General features: G+C 37.9%; 1 protein-coding gene and 1 pseudogene across 1 annotated transcript in view; one reads left to right on the top strand and one right to left on the bottom strand.

Moving 5' to 3' along the window:
• Positions 1-2058: 2058 nt before the first annotated feature.
• The window catches only part of WDR7 (WD repeat domain 7), a 494499-nt gene continuing 468891 nt past the window's right edge, over positions 2059-27666 (top strand). Inside the window, 1 exon segment of the mRNA XM_077135381.1 lies at positions 2059-2577. Within this exon segment, the coding sequence (XP_076991496.1) occupies positions 2561-2577 (17 nt within the window). The 5' untranslated portion in view covers positions 2059-2560.
• LOC143662566 (NADH dehydrogenase [ubiquinone] 1 subunit C1, mitochondrial pseudogene) lies at positions 11511-11740 on the bottom strand (annotated as a pseudogene).

The following is a 27666-nucleotide window of genomic DNA, read 5'->3' as shown; positions in this document are numbered from 1 at the left end:
GCATTATCTATTTGGATCTTTTGTTGGAGTATTATCAGTCAAGATATAGTATTGCGCATAATTTAAGGGCCATTGACAGGATACCTTGGACTCAGGGTCAGGGCAGGTAAAAGTTAAGTTTTGATCAGCCAGTTTCCTTGGAAACACACTAGTGAATTTTAGTCCCTGCGGAGTTTACCTCCCACCCACAACTTAAAGGAGTTAACATCTTACCTCAGTTGGACAGAACTTGTTCCCTTATTGCTCAGATGGGTAGTTTTTAAAAAATTTATTTATTTTTTGTTTGTTCAGATAGTTAGTTAATTAGTTAATTCTCCTAAGGGAGAAATTCTTTCTTTTTTTAGTGGCTGGATTTCAGGTACCTTTATTTATGGCACACATTTTTGGTGGAGGGGACTGCCTTGGAAAGCTTTCTCTCCGATTACTTACAGAAACCAATTCCTAAATAACTCTAGACTCTGCTTACAACAGCAATAGGTAAGATCATTTCCACCTACATTTACTAGGTTTGAGAGCATTCTGCCCCCATTTTCATCTGGCCTTGTCCAGTCTGGATGGTTCACATTCACAGCACTACCCCATTGGCCCACTCAGAGTTGTTTCTGTAGCTGGGAAATAACTGCCATTCATTTTTTTTTTTTTTGTATGCTGTATGGTGGGGTTGCATTTCTTTTTTCTTTCCATGTGAGTATCCTGTTATTGCAACACCACTTGTTGAATTTTTTGCTTGTTTTTGTTGGTTTCTTTGTTTGTTTGTTTGGGAAGTACATGGGCCAGGAATCGAACCTCAGTCTCCTGCATGGCAGGCGAGAATTCTACCACTGAAACTCGCAGCACCCCTCCACTCCCACCATTAATCCGTTTTATTGCTGAAGGATTTTACTCCCTTGTTCCCATGTGACTTATAAATAGGACATTTTATTTCTTAATATTTTCATATACTAGTGATACAAGTAATCAAGACTGGCAATATAGGAAAATGATAAAAAATTATGCCATATTCTTTAAAGATTTTATTCTGTCAAGTACTATACTATTCTTCAGCTTCTTAAATTTTTAAAATTTTTGTTCTATTTCTTCTGTGACAATCGCATGCATCTTCTCTGAGGCCATCAGTACTGGCCTCTAGGCTTAGCATCCCCAACTGCATATTTGAGTTTCAAGAATTTTTACCCTGGGCTTCTATGATCAATAATAAGTTGTTACTCTGAAAGACTTTAGCTAATAAATTATTAAATAAAACAGCAATTCTTAAGACTTCTTACTACAATGAAGTCATGTGTCATTATTCAGCCAAGTGACTGGCATGGACTTATTATGTCTCTTTTCCTTTTCCATTTGTTTTTCCAATCAGTAGCTAAAAGAAAAGATGGAGTAATTGAATTTTAGAATCCTGCCAGATTTTTTGGTATCCACTGCAGATGAACATTGTAGGGTTCTACTGTATTAGAATCTTATGCAAAATTCTAACATTCCATTCCATTGGGCTATTCTGTAATTATCTGTATTTAACAATTCTAACTCACTAAAGGGGTAGCAGTTACTTTTCATCGACTTTAGCATCTGCTCTCAGGGACAGAAATAGATTTACAGTTTGATTCTGAGTTTTAGTAACAAGTTAGTGACAAATATTTCTGAATAACCAATTTTTAAACCTTTTTTGCCAGTTGAAAAATACTGCCAACCTACTACTTGGTGTTAGTTCAGTGGTCGCTTTGTGCTGAAAATTAAAAACCATAAGTTCCTCAGATGTCTGACTTCCTAAAATCTACTAGTAATTGAAGGATTTACTATTTATCTGAATTATACTACAATTTTTATCAAACAGCAAGTACTTCAAAAGGTATGACAGAAAAAAAAGTGACTTCACAAAAATACACTAAAATATTTGGCAATATTATGTAGAAACTGCCAGAGTTTTAGTGCTTGGTATATATATATATATATACACACACATATATATATATATTTTTTTTTTGTATGCTGTTTGGTGGGGTCACATTTCATTATTTTACCATGTCAGTATCCTATTATTGTAGCACCATTTGTTGAATTTTTGTTTGTTTTGTTTGTTTGTTTGGGGAAGTGCATGGACCAGAAATCAAACCTGGGTCTCCCACATGGCAGGCGAGAATTCTACCACTGAACTACACTTGCACACTTCAGTGTTTAATATTTAATAGCTTGATTGACCAAGGTCCAAGATGTGAAGTTATTATGTTCAAGAAAATGGGGGAAAAAATCACTCTGAAAACTAATAATACAGTATATGATAAGAATGCACACTTTATAATATAAAACCTGTGTACATACAGTAGTTACAGAAAGCCATTTGATCTTTGGTTTGTAAAAATGGTGTTCCCGATTTCATTGTAAATTAGCAACCTTCAGCTCTTTTGTGTAATAGGTATCTTGTTTTCACCTTTCAGTTCTACTCCAGCCTGTATCATGAGGTCTGCAGTATTTTTCTCCAGATCTTCAATGTAACTACTCATAAATTCAATCCTTCCAATGATTTGGTCAGACATAATCTGAAATTTATCTTACATCTGTTGCAAGAATGTCTGCACCACTGAGGTGAGATCCTACAAAGTCTTGGGGTCGATTTCAGCCATCTCCCTGGTTCCCACTTGGTAGTGAAGTCTTGGCCCATCACCTCAAGAATTGTTTTTTTTGCTTTCTTAAATGGGCAGGCACTGGGACTTGAACCTTGGTCTCCGGCATGGCGGGCGAGAACTCTGCCACTGAGCTATTGTTGCCCACCCCAAGAATTGCTTTTTGAATACTTAAGTTTAGATTATGTGCTTGTAAGGGATCTGTAATGACCCTTAAAGGGTGTTCCTCTCAGATTCTGGTTGACTGTCAGGTCTTCCTTTTATGAGGGTGTGGGCGGTTCTTTCTTTCCCCAAATCTTTGTGATTATTTTATCATTTACCGCAAGAAGCTGGGTTAGAGATTGGTTTATTTTCTAATGCAGTAAGCTAAATTATCATCACATTATAAGCGAATATTTTCATTTGTTCTAATGGCTATGAAATGCATCATTCTTCCATTTGCCTTGAGTACTCTTGTCCCTTGAATACCAGAATGTTCTTTCTTGTGGCATCATACAGGTACATCTCTCTGATCCTCCTGTGACATCACATACTCCATCGTCCTCAGTCTGTATATTTGCACTATCTTTAAGCCAGCCAGTATGCACTGAATGAAAGACTCCTCAAATATCTGGAGAGATAGTGTTTGCTCCAAATTGCACCATATTGTGTTCAATGTTTAACTGAGAGAAGTTGTCTTCTTTGGGTGATTTAATTTAAAATGAATGTCATCACCATGGAAAAGTGAATTCCTTCCAAGTTCTTTTTTTGAAAAAGTCAGTGTTCCAGGCAATTTAGTCAAGGATATGCTGTTCCAAATTTATTCAAAGCAGTTCAGTGCTTTGTTTTATTTTTCAATATTATCAAATAAGAATATGGAAGTAATTGTTAGTGTCATGATAGTCTATGAAACCATGAAGTGACTCACTTAGGATTTTATTAATAGGAAGTGAACTTTAAGTACTTTTTAGTTGTAATAAAAAGATGAGGTTTGGCAGGAAACTAATTAATGAAAATCATGTCTTCCAACAATAAAAAAGATGTAATATAAATTACTTTTAGTAAATATTCCTGTTATTCTTAATTTCCTTACTTGCCTATTTTAAAAAAATTGAGAATTCTGGAGAAAATATATAGTTCCCAAAAAATCCTTCTTCAAACACAGAGTTTTCCCTATTATTAACACTTTGCATTAGTGTGGTACCTTTGCTGCAATTGAAGAAAGAATATTATAATTATGCTATTAACTATATATAGTCCATAGTTTATATTAGGGTTCTGATGTACGTCCTTTTTTTTTTTAATTTTTTTATTCTCGTAATATATATACAGCCCAAAATGTCTTCCTTTAACCAAATTCAGATAAATAATTCTGTATTGTTAATTACATTCACAATATTGTGCTACCATCACCAACATCCATTACCAAAAGTTTTCCATCACCTTAGACAGAAACTCTGTACCAATTAAGCATTAAATCCCCATTCCTTACCACCACCCTGGCCCAAGGTAACCTATAGCCTAGTATCTGACTCTCAGTTGGATTATTCTAATTATTTCATATTAATGAGTTCATACAGTATTCGTCCTTTTATGTTTGGCTTATTTTAATCAATGTGATATCTTCAAGGTTCATCCATGTTGTCTCATGTATCAGAGCTTCATTTCTTTTTATCACTGAATAATATTCCATTATATGTGTAGACCACATTTTGTTTATCCATTCCTTGACTGTAGACACTGGGGTTGCTTCTGTTTTTTGGCAGTTGTGAATAATGCCTCTCTGAACATTGGTGTGCAAATAGCTGTGTTGAGTCCCTGCGTTCAATTCTTTTGGGTATATACCTAGAAATAGGAACGCTGGGTCATATGGTAATTCTAAAACTTAATTTTCTGAGAAACTATCGAACTATCTTCCGTAACAGCTTTGCCATTTTACATTCCCACCAGTATTGAGCTAGTGTTCCTATTTCTTCACATCCTTTCTAATACTTACTTTTCATTTTTTTAAAAACAGCCATTCTTGTAGTGTGAAAGGGTATCTCACTATGGTTTTGATTTGCGCTCCCCTAATGGCTAATGATGCTGAGCATCTTTTCATGTGGTTATTGGCCATTTATAGATCTTTGGAGAAATGTCTGTTCAAATCTTTTGCCCATTTTTAAATAGGGTTGTCTTTTTGGAATTGAGTTGTAGCATTTACTTATATATTCAGGATTTTAAATCCTTATCAGATATATGGTTCCTAAATATTTTCTCCCATTCTGTTGGTTGTCTTTTACTTTCATGATAAGTCATTTGATATCCAAAAATTTTTAATTTTAATGAAGTTCCATTTATCTATTTTGTCTTTTATTGCTTGTGCTTTGGGTGTAGTCTAACAGGAAATCATTGCCTAATACAAGGTCCTGAAGATGCTTCCTCTTGTTTTCTTTTAAGAGTTTTGTAGTTCTGGTTCTTATATTTAGGTCTTTGATACATTTTGAGTTAACTTTTTTTTATTGTGTAATATAACATACATACAAAGCAAAGAAAGAAAAGAGCAATAATTTTCAGAGCACTCTTCAACAAATAATTACAGGATAGATGCCAAAGTTTGTCATGGGCTGCCATACTATCATCTCAGATTTTTCCTTCTGCTCTAAAACATTGGAGGCCAGAAGGAATAGATTTTTTTTTATCATCACAATCGACTTTTTTTCCTTTGAGGTAACTTTTGTATATAATGTGATATAGGGGTCCACCTTTATTCCTTTGCATATGGCATTCAGTTTTACCAGCACCATTTGTTGAAGAGACTGTTCTTTCTCAATTGAATTGATTTGGTACCCTTGTCAAAAAATGTGACTTCTTCACCACCAAGAGAACCTCTTTTGTTGCTCAGATGTGGCCTCTCTCTCCAGCCAACACAACAAGCAAACTCACCACCCTCCCTCTGTCTATGTGGAACATAACTCCCAGGGGTGTGGACCTTCCTGGCAACGTGGGACAGAAATCCTGAAATGAGCTGAGACTCAACATCAAGGGACTGAGAAAACCCTTAGAATGAGCTGACACTCAGCATCAAGGGATTGAGAAAAATTTCTCGACCAAAAGGGGAAAGAGTGAAGTGAGACAAAATAAAGTGTCAATGGCTGAGAGATTCCAAACAGAGTCGAGAGGTTATCTTGACGGTTATTCTTATGCATTAAATAGATATCACCTTGTTATTCAAGATGTAGTAGAGAGGCTGGAGAGAACTGCCTGAAAATGTGGAGCTGTGTTCCAGTAGCCATGTTTCTTGAAGATGATTGTATAATGATGTAGCTTTCACAATGTGACCGTGTGATTGTGAAAACCTTGTGTCTGATGCTTCTTTTACGTTATCAACAGACGAGTAAAACATATGGAATAAAGATGAATAATAGAGGGAACAAATGTTAAAATAAATTCAGAGTGAAATGCTGGTGATCTGTGAGGGCAGGGGTGGGAGGTATGGCAAAAAAATATGTATAATATATATATATATATATATAATTAATGGTATGATGCTCAATGGATGGAGGTGGCCGAAGGGTACAATGACTGAGAAGCAGAAAGGCAAACTGTGGAGTATACATACATATGGCAGAATACTGTATGGTTACAGAAAAGAATGAAGTTGTGACGTAGGTAATAAGGTGAATGGACTATGATGACATTATGCTGTGTAAAAATGAGCCAAAAATAAATGGACAAATATTGAAAGAAAAAAAAAGTGTGACTTTTTTCAAGATGGCTTTTGAGTTCCTTAACCATCCATATAAAGTTGATGATTGGATTTTCCATTTCTGCATAGAAGGCTGCTGGAATTTTCATTGTGATTGTGTTTAATCTGTAAATTGCTTTAGATAGAATTCACATCTTAATGTAACTTAGTCTTTCATTCCATGTTAGAGTTCTCTAGAGAAATAGAACTGACAAAAGATATCTGTCAATATTATGAGACCTTTATAAGAATTGTCTAATGCAACTGTGGGGATGGGCAAGTCCAGATTCCAAAGGGCAGGCCACAAGCTGGGAACTCTGGTGAATTTTAATGAATTTACTTGGAGAAACTGACTGTCTAAAGTAGAGATGGAAATTTTCTCTTCTGACTGCTGAAATCATCAGTTGTATTTTTAAGACTTTCAACTGATTGGACAAACATTCTCATTGTTGAAGGCAATCTCAGTCTTTTTGGGGAAGGTCTCATTGGGGAAGGTTGGGAGGAATATTAACAATAAAAATTTTTGTCAATGTAACAGGATCTTTCCCCAAAGGGACCCAGCCTTCCCTTTGTCCAAGGGACCCTGGATCTGTAAACTGTCTCAAGTCTGGAAATTGATTAAGGGTTCTTAACTTTCTTTTTGTAATTTAAGTCAGGCTTTTGTTCAGTAATCTGTAATTCTTCTGCTTATACAGATCAAGTAAGAATTTAGAAGACTGCCCATCTGTTTTACTTCTAGGTACAGCATGATCTACTTGCCAATAATTTAGGTCTCTGTGAGTCAGACTATTTTGATTGCTGCTTTGAGTCTGCTGTCCATTATGGTGGCCATGTGTTTGCCTTTAAAGATCAAGTGCTACCACTTGATTTCTGGCGACCTGGGATCCGAACATCCCAATTGTGTTAAAGGATTAGAGTTCAGTGATAGCAATTCTCATAGTAATATTAGACCTACATAGAAGAGTGACAAAGAACTTTTCAGAGGTGGTAGAATTAGTCTCACAAATATATTTTTCACATTCCTGGTAAAGGATGTGTCCTATGGATATTCCTGGGGTGAGTGAGTAGGTCTTACATGATAAATCCACTCTGACATTCCAGTCTCTCTAAGCCTTTGTATCCCCTCTTCTGCATTATACCAGGGCAGTTCTGGTATTTCAACCTCAGGCAATCTAGGCCACCTTTTAGTCCATATTTCAGTCAACCACCCAAACAAACTATTAGAGCCCTTTTTTTTTTTTTTTTTTTTATTTTTTTTTTAGAGAGAGGGAGGAAGGGAAGGAAAGACAGAGAAGGAAGGAAGGATGGAAGGAAGAAGGGGAAACATCTTTAAACATTTTCTTGTTTTATTATATTTTGTTTGTTTGTTTGTTTTTTACATGGGCTGGGGCCGGGAATCGAACCGAGGTCCTCCGGCACGGCAGGCAAGCACTCTTGCCCGCTGAGCCACCGCGGCCCGCCCTATTAGAGCCCTTTTAACCCCTCAAGCTACAATATTGAATCCAGAATCTCTGCTTAGTGGCCCCCCATCAGTAAATTAAGCTTGATCCAACTTTATATTTTATATTCCTTCCACCATTATTTCACACCCTTAATATCCATTCTTGTGTATAGTCCCCTGATTTCTATCTATATAAATTGGAAAAGTCATTCACTTTTTTTGGATTGTACCATACTTCCCCATGTGTCACTGTGAATCTCATATTTTGGGGCCTGTTGTGACTTCAGTATATTATAAGTATAAAGAAAAGAGGGGTGGTGAGGGTGGCTTAGGAGAAGAATTAGAAGTGTCCCGTAGCCAATTACTTCAGTGCACTGAAGTAGTTTCCTCTGGTAAGACTGGATCAGTTTCTTCAGACAGATGGGTGAGGGCTGCAGCCTCAGGGGAGGTGATTACAGGTTTATCAGGTACAGCAAGATTAATCTCTTCTGTGAAGGTTAATTCATTTCCTGAGGATGGCAGATACCTCAGGAAAGACTAGAGGTCAGGGGGCTGGTTCCTCAGGGCAGTCCATGACAAGTTTATCTGGCAAAGACTCAGCAAGATTTAGTATTTCAATGCTCCCATCACCATCATTATCAACCCGTATGTTTGCTTTTCAATTTTCAGCATCCCATTCCTTACCAATCAATGCCTTCACTTTAACATTGAACACCCTGTGAAGTTGAGAATTTAGTTTATATTATAGTTCAGCCACTCACACAGTGAGATTGTGGGTCTGGTTCTCAAAAATCTCAAGTCTGTGGCCACATGAAATAAGATTTTCTTTCAGGGCACACATAAAAACTTTCAAATCCTTCATACGATGGTTAAGTTGGGAATTTGAAGGCGTGAGCACATCCATTTCTTTTGTAACTGTATCCAGTGTATTTAGGGGCAACCATCAACATCTTTTACCTCCACAAAATTCTGGTAAGGTGTCAAAACATTCTCATCGAGAGCCTTTCCTGTAATAAGCACTTGAGTAGTCCTATCCAGCGTTGATATTTTGTGTATCTCCATTGCCGTAGACTATCAGACCATCCTGATTGTTCTGATTTTAGTAATTTGTGTCTGCTTTCTTTTTTGTTTGTCATTCTAGCCAAGTGTTTGTTGATTTTATCTATCTTTTCAAAGAACCAATTTTTGGTTTTGTTGATGCTCTCTATTGTATTTTTATTCTTTATTCCATCTCTTACCACTCTAGTTTTTGTTGTAGTTACATTCCCTTTGTTTACGTTGGCTTAAATTTACTTTTCTTTTCCTAGATTCTCTGAATTGAGATTTTTCTCTGTTTTTAATGTAAGCATTTAGAGCTATAAATTTCTATTAACACTGCCTTTGCTGTATCCCAATTGAAATGTTGTGTTTTCATTCACCTCAAGATATTTCTTAATTTCCCTTGTGATTTCTTCTTTGACTGATTGGTTGTTTAAGATTTTGCTGCTTAATTTCTACAAGTTTTTGAATTTTCCTTTTCTCCCTGTTAGTGATTTCTCCTTGACCAGATATGAAATTTTTGGCTGGCATTTTTTTTCTTTTTGCCAACACTTGAAATATTTATATTTATTTCACTACCTTCTTGTCTTCTTGGTTTCTGATGAGTACCTAGAACTTAATCTTATTGGAGCTCCCTTGTACATAACATCTTTGTGCTGGTTTGAAAGTATTATGTACCCCAGAAAAGCCATGTTTTAATCTTGATCCAGTCTTGTGGGTGCAGCCGTTTCTTTTAATCCCGATTCAATACTGTGGGTTGGAATCTTTTGATTAGATTATTTCCATGGAGATAATGTACCCAATTGTGGGTGTGACCTTTGATTAGTTAGAGATATGACTCTGCCCATTTCAGGTGGGTCTTGATTAGTTAACTGGAATTCTTTAAAAAAAGGAAACATGTTGGAGAGAGCTGGAAATGACAGAGCCATCAGAAAGTTTAGAGCAGAGCTGACACAGATGCCGGCACTTGGGGAAAAGAGACACAGATGTTTGGAGATGCTTGGAGCCCAGGAGATGTCTCCATCTGGAGAGCCAAGAGAAGCCAAGATATGAAAGCTAGCCTTGGTGAAGCAAGGTGCAGAAACCCTCACAGAAACAGAGGCTGCAGGCAGTGGAGCACAGGAGCAGGAGATCAGCAGATGCCAGCCATAAAACTTCCCAGCTGACAGAAGTGTTCCTGACTAATCTGCCTTCCTTGAATTAAGGTCTCCTTCCCTGGATGCCTTGGTTTGGACATTTTTATGGGCTAAGAACTGTAAACTTGTAACTTCTTAAATTCCCCTTTTTAAAAGCTGTTCCATTTCTGATATATCGCATTCTGGCAGTTTGCAAATTAAAACAATGCAGTTTTTTTTTTTTTTTTTAACATGGGCAGGCACCGGAAATTGAACCTGGGTCCTTGGGCATGGCAGGCAAGCGCTCTTACCTGCTGAGCCACCGTGGCCCACCCCAATGCTGTTTTTTAATTGCAGCTTTCAGAACTCTCTCTTTGTCCTTTGCATTTGAAAATCTGAGTATGTTTCTGGTCATGGCCATCATTTCCTCTTTATTTCTTTGTCTCATACTCTTTTGTTTCATTCTGTATATTTCAAAATTTTTATGTATTAACTCTGGGATTTAGTCCCAGAGCTGTCTATTCCTTAAGTTTGTGTCCAACTTGCTAAATGACAGATTTCCTTGAGTGCCAGTGGCTAAGAAAACAAATAAACCATCTCAAAAAATACCTTTCACAGTCTTTGCAAATTGTCTCTTCATTGGCTTGTGCTCTCTTTCAGAGTTTAGGAATCCTTTTAAAAAGATCAGCCCAAAGTGAAAGCAGGATCCTCTCTCTGTCTTTTCTGAGCCTGTGTTTTTCCTGAATCTTTGCTTACTTGTGGCCTTAGGAATTCCCTTTTCTGTCTCAATTCAGTGGATTTGCAGGCCTTGTCTAAGATTAATTGAACATAAATTTGATGGTCAATTTCTGCACTCTCAGTTCGGTTCCAGTGGTGAGTACTTCTATCTTTATGCTAGTACCATGCTGTTGTGACCATTGTGACTTTATAGTAAGCTTTAAATTCAGGAAATGTTAGTCTTCCACTTTGCTCTTATTTATTTATTTATTTATTTTTAGTATATCTTTAGCAATTTGAGTTTTCCTTCCCTTCCAAATGAATTTGATCACTAGCTTTTCCAAGTCTTCGAAGTAGGTTGTTGGAATTTTGTTTGGTATTGTGTTGAATCTGTGTTGGGTAGAATTGATATCTTAACTACATTTAACCTTCCTATCCATGAGCAGGGAATATCTTTCCACCTATTTATATCTTCTTTGATTTTTTTTTTTAGCAATTTTATATAGTTTCTGTGCACAGGTATTTTACATCCCTGGTTAAGTTTATTCCTAGATACTTGATTCTTTTTTTAAAAAAACTTACACTGAACTGTCTATTTCTTGGTTAAATTTTTCAACTTGTATATTCAGCCTGATATTTTCCATATTGAAATATCTTTAATAATGTACTTTAGAATTGATATTTTCAAAGTTGACACAGTACATATTACCTGAAGAATAGATATTTTTCTTTTTTCATTTAATGATGCAACACATAAATGCTGACTTTATACATTCAAGTATAACTTTTTCTTTCATATTTACAATTCAAAAGATTGGTGAATTCAGAGAAACTCTATAATCACTACATGGAACATACTATGTAAGTATTTCAAAAGTTTATTTCAACCCATTTCGTCTTTTACACTCTAAAGCATCTTTATTATGTTGGTTGATGAGATAGCACCACAGAAAGATGTGGTGCTCAAGGTTAATCCAGCTTTCATCCAGTCAGGATTGCTGTGTTACAGCTCCTGAACATAAAATTTTGACTGTGCAGAAGGACCACTAGGAAACCTCACCAGGGCCAGTGGTTTGAAGAAGGGATGCAACAACACAGACAGTGCCATCTTTGATACTTGATTCTTTTAGTTGTTATTTTGAATGAAATTTTTTACTTAATTGTCTCCTCAATTAGGTCATTGCTTGTGTATTAGAAACATTACTGATTTTTTGCACATTAATTTTATATCTTGCCACTTTACACAGTTTATTAGCTCAAGAAACTTTGGCATAGATTTCATAAGATTCCAAGTATAGTATGTTGTCTGCAAATAATGAAAGTTTTACTTCTTCCATTCCAATTTGGATGCTTTTGTTTTTTTTCCTGCTGGATTGCTCTAGCTAGAATTCCTAGTAGAACATTGAATAATTGTGGCGACAGAGGGCAACCTTGTCTTGTTCCTGATAGTAGGTAGAAGGCTTTCGGTCTCTCATCATTGAATGTGATGCTGGCTATGGTTTTGCATATATGTCCTTTATCATATTGAGGAAGTTTCCTTTGATTCCTACCTTTTGATGTGTTTTATCAGAAAAGGATGTTGAATTTTGTTGAGTGCTTTTTTAGCATCAGTCAAAATGATCATATGATTTTTCTTTTGATTTGTTAACATGTATTATATTGATTGATTTTCTTGCATTGACCCACCCTTGCATTCCTGGTATAAACTTCACTTGGGTTATGGTGAATGTGCCATTGTATTCGCTTTGCTAATATTTTGAGAATTTTTCATCTATATTTATTAGGGAAATTAACCTGTAATTTTCCTTTCTTATAGTATCTCTACTTGGTTTTGGTATTAGAGTGATGTTAGCTTCATAAAATTAGTTGGATAGCTTGCTTTTTGCCTCAGTTTTTTTTGGAGTTTGAGCAGGGTTGGTGCTCGTTCTTTTTGGATTGTTTGATAAAATTTCCCTGAGAAGCCATCTGCGCCTGGGCTTTTCTTTGTAGGAAGCTTTTGGTGACTGATTAAACCTCTTGTGACTGATTTGTTTCTATATCTTCTTAGCTCAGTGTAATTTGTTCATGTGTTTCTAGGAATTTGTCCATTTCATCCAAGTTGTCTAGTTTGTTGACATATACTTGTTCCTAGTATCTTCTTATGATTTTTTTTTTTTTAATTTCTTCAGGGTCCCCCTGATGACATGATGATGACCCCCCTCTCTTTCAGACTTTGCCTGTTTGCATTCTCTCTCATTTTTCTTTTTTCCACCTAGCTAGGGGGTCCATTGATTTTATTGATTTTCTCAAAGAACCAACTTTTCGTTTTATTGATTCTTTCTGTTGTTCTTTTGTTCTACAGTTCACTTAATTCTGCTTTAATCTTTGTTATTTCTCTTATTCTATTTGCTTTGGGTATAGTTTGCTGTTCCTTCTGTGGTTCCTCCATGTGAGCATTTAAGTCCTCAAATTTTCTCATTCTTTTTTTAAAATTTTTTAATTGAGAAGTATCCACACACATAAAATCCAACCATATTATACAATCAGTGGCTCACAGTATCATCACATAGTTGTGAATTCTTTGCCATTATCATTTTTAGAACATTTGTATCGCTCCAGAAAAAGAAATAAAAAGAACAAAAAAAAAATCTCATACATCCCATACCCCTTACCCTCCCTCTCGTGGACCCACAGTATGTCAGTCTACCCAGTTTTTACACTTTATCTCCCCTTATTATGTATGTTTTTTATCCTTATTTTATTTTTTTTACGCATCTGTCCATATCCTGGATAAAAGCACATTAGACATAAGGTTTTTCACAATCTCACAGACACACTGTAAAAACTATATAGTTAAACAATCGTCTTCAAGAATCAAGGCTATTGGAACACAGTTCAGCAGTTTCAGGCACTTCCCTCTAGACACTCCAATACACCATAAACTAAAAAGGGGCATCTATGTAATGTGTAAGAATAACCTCTCAACTCTATTTGAAATCTCTTAGCCACTGAAACTTTATTTTGTCTCATTTCTTTCTTCTTCCTTTTGGTCAAGACAGAGTCAGGTCCAGTGTTGCCAGGGAGGTTTACATCCCGGGAATCTTGTCCCACGTAGGGGGGAAGGCAATGAGTTCATTGGCCAAGTTGGCTTAGAGAGAGAGGGGCTGCATCTGAACAACAAAAGAGGTTCTCTGCGGTGACTTTTAGGCATAATTATAAGTAGGCCTAGCTTCTCCTTTGCAGGGATAAGCTTCATGGGGGTGAGCCCGAATTGAGGGCTCAGCACTCAGCATGTGACCTCACTGCCTTCCCCGCCCTACATGAAACATGACTCCCAGGGGTGTAAATCTCCCTGGCAACATGGAACATAAAGCCTGGGATAAGCCAGGACCTGGCATCAAGAGATGGAGAAAGCCTTCTTGACCAAAAATGGAAAGAGAGAAATGATACAAAATAATGTTTGAATGGCTGAGAGATTTCACACCAAGTTGAGAGGGTATCCTTGAGGTTTTTCTTATGCACTATATAGATATCCCTTTTTAGTTTATGGTGTATTAGAGTGGCTAGAGGGAAGCACCTGAAGCTATTGAGCTGTGTTCTAGTAGCCTAGATTCTTGAAGACAGTTGTATAAAGATACAACGTTTACTATGTGACTGTGTGATTGTGAGAATCTTGTGTCTGATGCTCCTTATATCTAGGGTATGAACCAATGAGTAAAATATATGGATAAAAATAAATAAATAATAGAGGGGGCAAAAAGTAAAATAAATTGGGTAGATGGAAACATTATGGTCAATGAGAGGGAGGGGTGAGAGGGGTATGGTATGTCTGAGTTTTTTCTTTTTATTTCTTTTGCTGGAGTGATGCAAATGTTCAAAAACTATCATGGCGATGAATATACAACTGTGATGATATTGTGAGCCATTGATTGTACATCAGATGTTTTTATGTCAAGATATATGTTTGTATGTTAAGTTTTTACAATAAAAATATTAAAATTAAAAAACAAAAAACAAAAACAAACAAAGAAGATTGAGTGCTCAGCCTATTGAATTGGTTGTCCCTACTGTTTGCAAGATATCAGGCATTCCCTACATGAAGAAGTTGAATATTTCCCTCTTTTTCCCCAGTCCCTCAAGGAGACTCTGCAAATACTTTTTTATTCCCTGCCCAAATTAGTCTAGGATATATTGAAGCAGCATACTAACCTGTAAAAACCAACAAGATCCTCATGCCCTATTCAAGATTCTGTGTATTTATGGTGTTTGAGTATAAACTGACCATACAGGTTAAATTAGATAATGTGCTACCTAAGATATGAATTTTGCACCAAACAAACATCTCTCCTTTGGGTGTCACACAGAAGTTGAAGTTTGAAAATAGGGGCATATCATCCTTTACCCAGTATTCTGATTTACCTTGATCCTATCCAGATCACCTTCATTAGTATCTCTAGATGAAGTTTGATCACACTTTCAGTTTTTTTAACAGTTGCTGAATGGGGTAATGCTGACTTTCGTATCTTCATTGCTCTAACTCTGTCTCAGGTGTCACATAAATAACCAAAGTTTCAAGGAATGACCAAGTTATATACAAATAACTCAGTACCTCAGAGTTTAGAAATATTACTTACAACTCCTAAATATATGTGACTGCTATAAGAGCTTACAATCTAGGAACCTTTATAATAGTCCCCAACCTCATAAGCCATGCCCTTGTCTTCAGTTCTCTGAGTTTGTATACTATAGTTAGTCCATGTGAATGAGGCATGATAATATTTGTCTTTTTGTTTCTGATGTTTCATTCCACATACAGTCCTTCAGGTGCATTCATTCACCTAGTTGCATGCTTCACAACTTTATTCCTTCTTTTAGCCACTCAGTAGTCTGTCATTCTTTATTAAAGGCATTTAGGACAATAAAATTCCCTCTCAACACTGCCTTTGCCACATCCCATAAGTTCTTTTTTTTTTTTTTTTTAACTTTTTTTTATTGTATAGTATAACATATATACAAAGCAAAGAAATAAAAAGGCAATAGTTTTCAAAGTACTCTTCAACAAGTATTTACAGGACAGATCCCAGAGTTTGTCATGGGCTACCATATGATCTTCTCATATTTTTCCTTCTAGGTGCTCCAAAATATAGGAGGCTAGAGGGCTTTAATATTTTTTATCACCTCAATCAACTATCCTATAAGTTCTTATATGTTGTATTCACATTTCCATTTGTCTACAGATAGTTAGTGATTTCTCTAGAAATTTCTTCTTTGGCCCAGTGGTTATTTAAGAGTGCCTTATTTAGTCTCCAAATTTTGTGAATGTTTTATTTCTTTGGTTGTTACTGATGTCTAGCTTCATTCCATTGTGATCAGAGAAAGTGGGTTCAATAATTTCGATCTTTTAAAATTTATACAAGAGAAAAATAAAATAAAATAAAATAAAATTTATACAAACCTATTTTGTGCTCTAGGATATGATCTGTCTTAGAGAACTTTTGATGAGTACTGGAGAAGAATGTATATCCTGGTGTTTTGGAGTGTAGCAATCTGTATATGTCTGTTCTAATTCATTTATGAAATTAAGTTCTCTATTTCCTTGTTGATCCTCTGTCTGCTTGTTCTTTCTGTGGAGCTAAATGGCATATTGAAATTTCCCACTGTTATTGTTGAGACATCTTTTGCCCTCTTCAGTTTTACCAGTGTTCGTCTCAGGTACTTTGGAGGTCTTCGATTGGGAGCTGTGCCCAGTTTGAATCTGTGGTGTACCCCAGAAAAGCTGCGTTTTTAATCCTCATTTAGTATTCCTGGATGGAATCTTTTATGTTGTTTCTGTGGAGATGTGACTCACCCAATTATGGATGGTAACTTTTGATTAGATGGCTTCCATGGAGAGTGTCTCCAACCATTCAAGGTGGGGTTGCATACTGGAGCCCTTTAAGAGCGAACCATTCTGGAAAAAACTGAGCATCAGCAGAGCTAGGATAGCTCGCACAGCCAGAGATCTTTGGAAATGCAGAAGGAGAACACCCCTGGGGAATTTTATGAAACTAGAAACCAGGAGAGAAAGCTAGCAGACATTGCCATGTACCTTTCCAGTTGACAGAGGTGTTCTGTACCTATTGGCCATTCTTGAATCAAGGTATGTTTTCCTGGGTGCCTTAATTTGGACATTTTCATGGCCTTAGAACTGTAAACTTATAACTTAATAAATTCCCCTTTTTAAAAGCCATTCTGTTTCTGTGATGTTGCATTCCAACAGCTTTAGTAAACTAAAACAGGAGCATAAAGATTTATGATTGTTATTTCTTCTTGGTGTATTGTCCCTTTTATTAATATGTAGTATTCTTTGTCTCTTGTGACTTCTTTACATTTAAAGTCTATTTTATCTAATAGTTTAGCTCTCCTCCTTCCTTTGGTTACAGCTTGCATAGAACATCTTTTTCCATCCTTTCACTTTCAGTCTATTTGTATCCTTGTGTCTAAGATGAGTCTCTTGTAAGCACCATGTGGATGGATCATATTTTCTTAATAGGCATGGGGTTCAGGGTGCGAGGGGCAGGGCATAGGGTGACAGGGCATGAGCATGCAGGTGTGGGAGGTGGGGTATGGGTGTGAGTGTGCTCCAGGCACAGGTGTTTTGTATCCCCTGGGTATTGAGGCTTGTGTGTATGTGCAAAGGCAGAGCACATGTGCACAGGGGGTGGGGTGCAGATACGTGGGTCATGGATGTGTTCGTGCACTGGGCATGGGGGTAGGGGACAGGAATATGTATGTGCCAGGTGGGGTTGGTGGAGCCTGTGTGTGCGTGAACAGTATGTGTGGGGTGGGGTAGGGCATGTGTGCCAGAGCGGCAGAGCACAGGTGAAGGTGTGTGGGTGCGTGGGGCAGGGTGGAAGGGGAGGCAGGGCATGATGTGCATATGTGCAGAGGTTGGGTGTCCTGGTCACTAGTTAGGGGTGTGGTGTGGGTGTGCTTGGGGATCTGGGAGGTGGGGCTTGGAAGTGTGAGTTGGGGGAGGGACGGGCCTGGGTTTTGCCTGTTCAAGAAATGGTGACTTGGCTTACTTCCTTGTCCCCACCTTCTTGTCCGTACACTTCTGAAGGCTCTAGGCCTCTGTAGGGAAAGGAGTATGATGTTAGGCTCTTTGCACTAACTACATGCTTTCTGGTTCTCTGCCTCTCAATTCCTCAGCTTTTTTGTACAGAACTTCCCTATGTAGTGTTGCAGACCCTCTCCATCCTTTGCACCCTGGAACCTCTGTCCTGGTTGCTTTTCTGTCACTTCTTTAGCTGTTCCTTGGAGCAGGGGTGGACTCAGCCTATCCTATTCTGCCATCTTTCCAAAAGTTTCTCCTATCATTTTCTTGATTCAGCACACAGTTACTGTAATTCTTTTTGGCTGTTTTCCAGAATTTTGAGGAAGATAGCTCTGGAAGTTTTTGCAAGTTATTTAAAGATTCTGTGGGGGAATCGTTCCTTGGAACATTATGCATAGCCATTTTAGTCAACTAGAAGTCCTTATGTTCTTTTTTTTTTTTTTCTTAAGACATGAATTTTATTGAGACTTAGGAACAGAAGATTCTTCCTAATGGTGGCTGGTGGGGAAATGGAATTTAATACTCTGCGAAGGAGGCAGGGGAGTGCAAGCGCTTATAGGGGTTTAGGACAAGGGTATGAGAACAGAGCTTCAGCAGGGTTTTGTGACACAGGGGTTTGGAGGTTTGTTATCAAGGAAGGAGAGTTTTAATGCTTTGCTTTTTATACCATCTGTATATCCTCCTTCCCCCCTCCCTGAGTTGATGTGATAACCTTTAATTTCTGTCCGCTCATTGTAGGTGGCTATGTGCAGTAACTTATGCTCAATATAGAAGGGGTTCCCGGGCTCTGGGTCTCAACAATCCATCCCCATGCAGAGACTGTGTTGATCATAGGACAGTATTGTATTCATATTCTGCAACAACAGTATAAGAGGTGACAGAACACTAGGAGTTCCCCAAACAGAGATAACCAACCCACAAAGAGATGCCGCCATGGCCAAGAAAGGGAATTAACCCATTTAGACAAGGAGTTTAAGATTCTTTTCCATATTTTCCATGCATTGAATTGTGCCAGGCCAGCAGGGTATTGCATATGGTCTAATCAGCAGGGGTTACAGTTCAAGGAAGGCTGGTAGTGCCTGAAGATGGCAAGTCCCTGAAAGCCTGACATTGTATTCGATTGTGGGCATAAGTTACTGCTGAAGCCCACTGTAACAAGGCATTTGCTAGGACTCTGTGGGTGAAAAGAGAGATGATTATGGGTAACAATAAGGGGCCTAACAATATACATGTAGAATTCCATTTGTTGACAACAAGATAACTAGGCAGAGTAACATTATGGGGAAGTTTTATTTTATTTTATTTTATTTTTCCCCTTTATGTCCCCATTATTTATATATTATTTTTATCCTTATTTTGTTACTCATCTGTCCATACCATGGATAAAAGGATATAGACACAAGGTTTTCACAATCACACGGTCACATTGTGAAAGTTATACACTTTCTTAGTTATACACTTTCATAGTTATACACTTGTCTTCAAGAATCAAGGCTATTGGAACACAGCTCAGCAGTTTCAGTTACTTCCTCTAGGCACTCCAATACACCATAAACTGAAAAGGTTTATCTATATAAAAGTATAATATATATATATATACTCTCTCTATATATAATATATATATATAATATATATATATATAATATATATATATATAATATATAATGTATATATAATATATATGTTATATTTTCATATATATATATATGCATCAGAGTAACCTCCATGATAACCTGTTGACTCTGTTTGAAATCTCTCAGTCACTGAAACTTTATCTGATTCATCTCTTCTCCCTTCTGGTCAAGAAGGCTTTCTCAATCCCATGATACTGCGTCTGGCTCATCCTAGGAGTTCTGTCCCATGTTGCCAGTACTGTCCCATGTTGCCAGGGAGATTTACACCCTATGTAGTCATGTCCTACCTAGTGGGTGGGGAGAGCAGTGAGTACACCTGCCGAATTGGGTTAGAGAGAGAGATCACATCTGAGCAACAAAAAAGGTTCTCTGGGAATGACTCTTAGGCATAATTATACATAGGCTTAGTTTCTCCTTTGCAGAAATAAGTTTAATAGGGGCGAACTCCAAAATCGAGGGTTCAGCTTATTGAATTGATTGTCCCCACTGCTTATGAGAAATATCAGGAATATCAGGAATCCCCCATCTGAATATTTTCTCCTTTCTCCCCAGTTCCCCAAGGGAACTTTGCAAATACTTTTTTATTCTCTGCCCAAATTGCTCTGGAATGTAACAGGGCATCACACTAACCTGTTAGTAAGATCTCACGCCCTATTCACGATTCCATGCAATTATGGTGTTTGAATAAACTGACTGTATATAGGTTAAATTAGATAATGCACTACCCAAAATATAAATTTTGCACATAATAAACATCTTTCCCTTTGATCTCCCACAGAAGTTGAAGTTTTAAAATATGACCATATCATCCTTTAGTATGAGGTTTTTATCAGGTTTTACGTACCTGATATTTTCTCCTTGGAAATGTTGAATGCCCTCCACTGTTAACATCAATTGTTAATATGGGCAGAAGAAGGGTTCACATAGTGATGTATAAGGTTCCTGTGGAAATAGGAGACCCCAGATTGGTAATGAAGATTTTAACAGGCAATTTTTTGGATAAATGATGGTCGGATTACAATATTTTGGGTGACTCCTATTTCCCACGAATTTAAGATTCCCAACCAGTGTGGCTCTGTAGGCCAGCACTAAGGCCAAATTCCTCCGTTTGTATGGTGTGAGGCATAGTCAACAACAAATTATTATCATTTCTCTTTTTAGACTGTAAAGCAGCTGGCCATTTAATTTGTATTTACAGAACCTGTATAGGTACTGCCATTGGCATTTCAATAGGAGTAGGGGCTGCGGTCCCAGGGTTGCATTCAAGGAAGTCAAGGTCTGATAGAGCCTTTTTGTTCACTGCTGCAAGGACCTTTTTACCATCTTTTAGCTGTTTCGTTAACAAACCATTCATTTAAAAAAAAATTATTTATTAATTTAAAAAAATTTCAAGAAACACAAACTTTCCCAACACATACACTCAGCAATTCACAATATCTTCATGTAGTTGCATATTCATCATCATGATCATTTCCCAGAACATTTGCATCAATTCAGAAAAAGAAACAAAAAGACAACAGAAAAATAAAACAAAACAGAAAAAAAAATTTTACATACCATACCCCTTACGCCTCCCCTTCATTGCTCACTAGCATTTCAAACTTAATTTATTTTAACATTTGTTCCCCCATCACTCATTTTTATTCCATATGTTCTACTCATCTGTTGACAAGGTAGATAAAAGGAGCACCAAACACAAGGTTTTGACAATCACACAGTCACACTGTGAAAGCTATATCATTATACAATCATCTTCAAGAAACATGGCTACTGGAACACAGCTCCACACTCTCAGGCAGCTCCCTCCAGCCTCTCCATTACATCTTGGTTAACAAGGTGATATCTACTTAATGCATAAAATAACCTCCAGGATAACCTCTCGACTCTGTTTGGAACCTCGCAGCCATTGACACTTTGTCTCATTTCACTCTTCCCTCTTTTGGTCGAGGTTTTCTCAATCCCTTGATGCTGGGTCTCAGCTCATTCTAGAGTTCTTCTCAATCCGTTGATGCTGAATCTCAGCTCATTCTGGGATTTCTGTCCCATGTTGCCAGGAAGGTCCACACCCCTGGGAGTCATGTCCCACATAGACAGGGGAAGGGTGGTGAGTTTGCTTGAGAGAGAGGCCACATCTGAGCAACAAAAGAGGTTCTCTTGGGGGTGACTCTTAGGCCTAACTTCAAGTAGGCTTGACCTATCCCCTGTGGGGTTAAGTTCCATATGAACAAACCCCAAGACTGGGGGCTCAGCCTATAGCTTTGGTTGCCCACACTGCTTATGAGAATATCAAGAATTCAACTTGGAAAGGTTGAGTTTTCCCTTGTTCTTACCATTCGCCGAAGGGGACTTTGCGAATACTTTTCCACTCACTGATCAAATCACTCTGGGATTCATCAGGGCATCACCTGGACAAACCAACAAAATCTCATGTCCTATGCAAAGTTCCATGTACTTAAGGTGTTCATGCAACTATCTACGTAAGTTATAGTAGGAGATGCACTAGTCAAAATATAAATTTGTACCAAATAAACATTTTTTGCTTTAGTCTCACACATAAGTTGAAATTTTAAAATATTAATTACCATCTATTTTTAGCACCCTGCAGTAATGACATTCTTTTGTTCTTCCTCATGAAAAAACATTTTTTAAATTTGTACATTTAGTCACTATCATTATACATTCTAGGAATTCCTAGATTATATCATCTCAGTCTTTATCGTCTATCTTTCTTTGTGATTTGATTTATGCCTCAGCCCTCCTCCCTCTGTCATTCTCTTATGCAGCTTCATTCAGTGTTTTACCATAATTGTGTTACAGTTAGGTAATATTGTGGTGTCCATTTCTGAGGTTTTATATTCAGTCCTGTTGCAAAATCTGTATCCCTTCAGCTCCAATTACCCAATATCTTACCCTATTTCTATCTCCTGATGGTCTCTGTTACCAAGGAAATATTGCAAGTTAATTCACTAATGTCAGTTCATATCAGTGAGACCATATAGTATTTGTCCTTTCGTTTCTGGCTAATCACACTCAGCATAATATCCTTAGGGTCCATTCATGTTGTTACATACTTCAAAACTTTATTCTGTCTTACAGCTGCATAATATTCCATCCTATGTAAATGCCACAGTTTGTTTAGCCAGCCATCTGTTGATGGACATTTTGGCTGCCTCAATCTCTTGGTAATTGTAAATAATGCTGCTATAAACATTGGTGTGTAAATGTCCATTTGTGTCCTTGCCCTCATGTCCTTTGAGTAGAGACAGCGTATAGATGGGTCCTGTCTTTTTTTTTTTTTTAACTTTTTTTATTAATTAAAAAAATTAACATACGAAACATTAAGATATCATTCCATTCTACATATACAATCAGTAGTTCTTAATATCATCACATAGTTGCATATTCATCATTTCTTAGAACATTTGCATCGATTTAGAAAAAGAAATAAAATGACAACAGAAAAAGAAATAAAATGATAACAGAGAAAAAAAGATTATACATACCATACCCCTTACCCCTCGCTTTCATTTAACACTAGCATTTCAAACTAAACTTATTTTAACATTTGTTCCCCCTATTCTTTATTTTTATTCATATGTTCTACTCTTCTGTTGATATAGTAGCTAAAAGGAGCATCAGACACAAGGTTTTCACATTCACAGAGTCTCATTGTGAAAGCTATTTCATTGTTCAATCATCATCAAGAAACATGGCTACTGGAACACAGCTCTACATTTTCAGGCAGTTCCCTCCAGCCTCTCTGCTACATCTTGAACAACAAGGTGATATCTACTTAATGCATAAGAATAACCTCCAGGATAACCTCTCAACTCTGTTTGGAATCTCTCAGCCATTGACACTACACTTAGTCTCATTTCATTCTTCCCCCTTTGGTCGAGAAAGTTCTCTCAATCCCTTGATGTTAATTCTCAGCTCATTCTAGGGTATTTCTCAGTCCCTTGATGCTGAGTCTCAGCTCATTCCAGGATCTCTGTCCCACGTTGCCAGGAAGGTCCACACCCCTGGGAGTCATGTCCCACGCAGAGAAGGGGGTGGTGGTGAGACTGCTCGTCATGTTGGTGGGAGAGAGAGGCCACATCTGAGCAACAAAAGAGGCTCTCTTGGGGGTGACTCTTAGGCCTAAATTTTAAGTAGACTTGACCTATTTTTTGTCGGGTTAAGTTTCATATGACCAAAACCCAAGACTGGGGGCTCAGCCTATAGCTTTGGTTGTCCACACTGCTTGTGAGAATATCAAGAATTCAACTTGGGGAAGTTGAATTTCTCCCCACTCTCACCATTCCCCGAAGGGGGCTTGCAAATACTTTTCCAGTCACTGATCAAATCACTCTGGGATTCATCGGGGCATCACTCTGGACAAACCAACAAAATCTCATGTCCTACCTGAGATTCCAAGTACTTATGACATTCAATCAAACTATCTACATGAGTTATATTAGAAAATGCTCTTGTCAAAATAAAAGTTTTGTAACAAATAAACATTCTTTGCTTTAGTCTCACACCTAAGGTGACATTTTAAAGTATTAATTATCATCTATTTTCAGCACCCTACAATAATGACATTCCTTTGTTCTTCCTCATGCAAAAACATTTTTAAAATTTGTACATTGTACATTTCACTATTATTATACACTCTAGGCATTCCTAGTTTATACCATCTCGATCTTTACCATCTATCTTTCTTTCTGATTTCATTTATGTCCCCAGCCCTCCTCCCTCTGTCATTCTCATATGCAGCTTCATTCAGTGTTTTAACATAATTATATTACAGTTAGGTAGTATTGTGCTGTCCATTTCTGAGTTTTTATATTTAGTCCTGTTGCACAGTCTGTATCCCTTCAGCTCCAATTACCCAATATCTCACCCTATTTCTATCTCCTGATGGTCTCTGTTACCAAGGAAATATTCCAAGTTTATTCACTAATGTCAGTTCATATCAGTGAGACCATACAGTATTTGTCCTTTTGTTTCTGGCTAATCACACTCAGCATAATGTCCTTAAGGTCCATTCATGTTGTTACATATTTCATAACTTTATTCTGTCTTAGAGATGCACAATATTCCATCTTATGTAAATGTCACAGCTTGTTTAGTCAACTGTCTGTTGATGGACATTTTGGCTGTTTCCATCTCTTGGTAATTGTTAATAATGCTGCTGTAAACATTGGTGTGTAAATGTCCATTTGTGTCCTTGCCCTCATGTCCTTTGAGGAGAGACAGCGTATAGATGGGTCCTGTTTTTTAATCCATTCTGCCAGACTATGTCTTTTGATTGGAGGGTTTAATCCATTAATATTCAGTGTTATTACTGCATGGGTAGTACTTTCTTCTACTATTTTGCCTTCTGGATTTTATATGTTATATCTAATTTTCCTTCTTTTTTCCTTTACTCATAGTCTTCCTTTCTGCACTCTTCTCCACACCTCTCTCTTCTGTCTTCGTATCTGTCTCTAGTGTTCCCTTTAGTATTTCTTGCAGAGCTGGTCTCTTGGTCACAAATTCTCTCAGTGATTTTTTGTCTGAAAATGTTTTAATTTCTCCCTCATTTTTGAAGGGCAGTTTTGCTGGATATAGAATTCTTGGTTGGCAGTTTTTCTCTTTTAATGATTTAAATATATTATCCCACTGTCTTCTCGCCTCCATCGTTTCTGCTGAGAGATCTGCGCATAGTCTTATTGGGCTTCCCTTGTGTGTGATGGATTGCTTTTCTCTTGCTGCTTTCAAGATTCTCTCTTTCTCTTTGACCTCTGACATCCTGATTAGTAAATGTCTTGGAGTATGTCTATTTGGATCTATTCTCTTTGGGGTCTGCCACACTTCTTGGATCTGTAATTTTAAGTCTTTCCTAAGAGTTGGGAAATTTTCAGTGATCATTTCCTCCATTAGTTTTTCTCCTCCTTTTCCCTTCTCCTTCTGGGACACCCACAACACGTATATTTGTGTGCTTCATATTGTTTTTAAGTTCCCTGAGTCCCTGCTCATATTTTTCCATTTTTTTCCCTATAGTTTCTGTTTCTTGTCGGATTTCAGATGTTCTGCCCTCCAGTTCAGAAATCCTATGCTCTGTCTCTTGAAATCTACCGTTGTAGGTTTCCATTGTTTTTTTCATCTCTTCTACCTTGCCTTTCATTCCCAAAAGTTCTGTGATTTGTTTTTTCAGACTTTCAATTTCTTCTTTTTGTTCTTTTCTTGCCTTCTTTATATCCTCCCTCAATCCGTTGATTTGTTTTTTGATGAGGTTTTCCATGTCTGTTCGTATATTCTGAATTAATTGTTTCTGCTCCTGTATGTCCTTTGAATTGTTGGTTTGTTCCTTTGACCGGGCCATGTCTTCAATTTTCCTAGTGTGATTTGTTATTTTTTTTGCTGGCGTCTATGCATTTAATTACCTTAATTAAATGTTAATTATAGAGATTGTTTTCACTTCTTTACCTAGGGTTTTCTTGCTGGATGAATTTATTGCCTATCTGTTCTTTGACATTCAGTTCAGCTTTATCTGGACCTCTAGCTTAAGTTTTGTTTAATAGAGGAGAATTTTTCAGTTCTTGTTTTCTTGTTTCTTGCCCTGCTTGTATGGTGCCTTTCCACCCCACCCTTAGGAGGGTCTACTTAGATATTATAGACCCCAGCTGGATTTTCCCAGACCAAACTGGCCTCCTATCAGGAGGAAAGTTTCACCTGCGTTGGTTTTCCCTGAGGGTGAGACCCAGCAGGTTGAAAGACTTTCCTGTGAAGTCTCTGGACTCTGTTTTTCTTATCCTGCCCAGTATGTGGTGCTTGTCTGACTGCAGGTCCCACCAGCATACCTATAACTTTGACGGATTCTCCCTGCTGGGGCCGTGGTTGAGACAGAGGAGAGGTTGTAGGCTGATTTTAAAAGCTTCAGATTGCCAAGCCCTGGTGTCTGAGTTCTTTGAGGGAGGGATTCCACCTGAGTTGCACTTCACCTCTCCCCTGGGGAAGGCACAGGCTCCAGACAAACTCCCAAAAGAGCTCACTTCTGCCTATGCCTGGGCCAGTTGCAGCCTGAGAAGTCCTGCTGCTATATCTAAAGGCAGTCAAGCCTTTGTAGAAACACAGTCACAAAAACCTCTGTTTCCTTCTTTTTTCCCCCCTTTTTCCATCAGCCCTGCCCCTTGGTGCTGGGGCAAACATGAGCAACCTCCACTTTGACCAGGTTCACCTAAGCTGGGGGCCTATTTTTAGTTGTTAGAATTTGTTAATTAATTCCACAATTGGCATTTGTTTGGGCTCAGTCCCTGCTGCTGAAAAGTTACTTTCCTTTCCCCTCTGGGAAGCAGCCTGTGGGTGAGGGGCGCTGGCTGCCACAGCTTTGGGAACTCACGGTTCTGGAGGGGCTCGCAGCCAGTTCAACTGGTCCAGACTGGGGTACGCTGTGTGTCTGGTCACTGACGTGGCCCCACAAGCTGTTCTGTACTGTTTCTGGTTATTTAGTAGTTGTTCTGGAGGATGAACTAAAATGCACGCATTGTTAAGCCGCCATCCTGTCCTGGAACCCCCAAACCATTCATTTTTTTCGATAAGGTCTATACTTGTAGGATTGTAGGGCATATGGTACTGTCCACATGGTGTTCTGAACAGTGGCCCAGGATTGGGCCATTTGTCTAGTGAAACAGTTCACTGTCTATTTGTGTAGGAGCACTAACTTTACCCAAGCATTGGACGGTGTCTAATTGGTTAGCTTTCTCCCCTGGGATAGCTAACAACAGTCCTGTAGCCCTGTCCACAGCAGTAAGAGCATACCTTGCCCCCTCTGAGAGTAGAAGGAAACAGATATGATCTACTTAACAATGGGTCACTGGGATTGATAATCAGCAAGTGTGTCTCATCTGGTGTGGTACCTTCATGGTCAACCCAGGGAGCATGAAGGGTACTCTTTATTGATGCCTACTGGCTGCTCGCACATGGTTGTCAGCTGGAACTTTTGTCGTTGGCAGGCATTCCAGATGTCTGTTTTTCCACAATTCTTGTCCCTAGATGGGTTAACTTATGACTATCCATTGTTTCTGCTTCTGGGTTGCCATCCAGGTCAAAAAGCCTTTGTACATAGCCCAGCTGTTGGTACAGATAGTTAGTGTGTGTCCTGGCCCATGCACTATTACTGTCCATATTACTCAACCATTAACTGCTTTGCATAGTACCGATCTCCTAGTATATAATGTCAGTACTGGGTTGTAATACCACAGCTGTCCATGTCAGAAGCTGCCCATTAGCGGACCCTTCAGTGTACCAAGCAGATTTGGCAATGGTACCCATGCCTTCTGTAGTGGACATTTCAACAGC

This window comes from Tamandua tetradactyla, chromosome 18, assembly GCF_023851605.1.
Source record: "Tamandua tetradactyla isolate mTamTet1 chromosome 18, mTamTet1.pri, whole genome shotgun sequence".
NCBI lineage: Eukaryota > Metazoa > Chordata > Mammalia > Pilosa > Myrmecophagidae > Tamandua > Tamandua tetradactyla.
The sequence above is the reverse complement of the archived record's forward strand: the minus strand, read 5'-3'. Positions and strand labels throughout refer to the sequence as shown.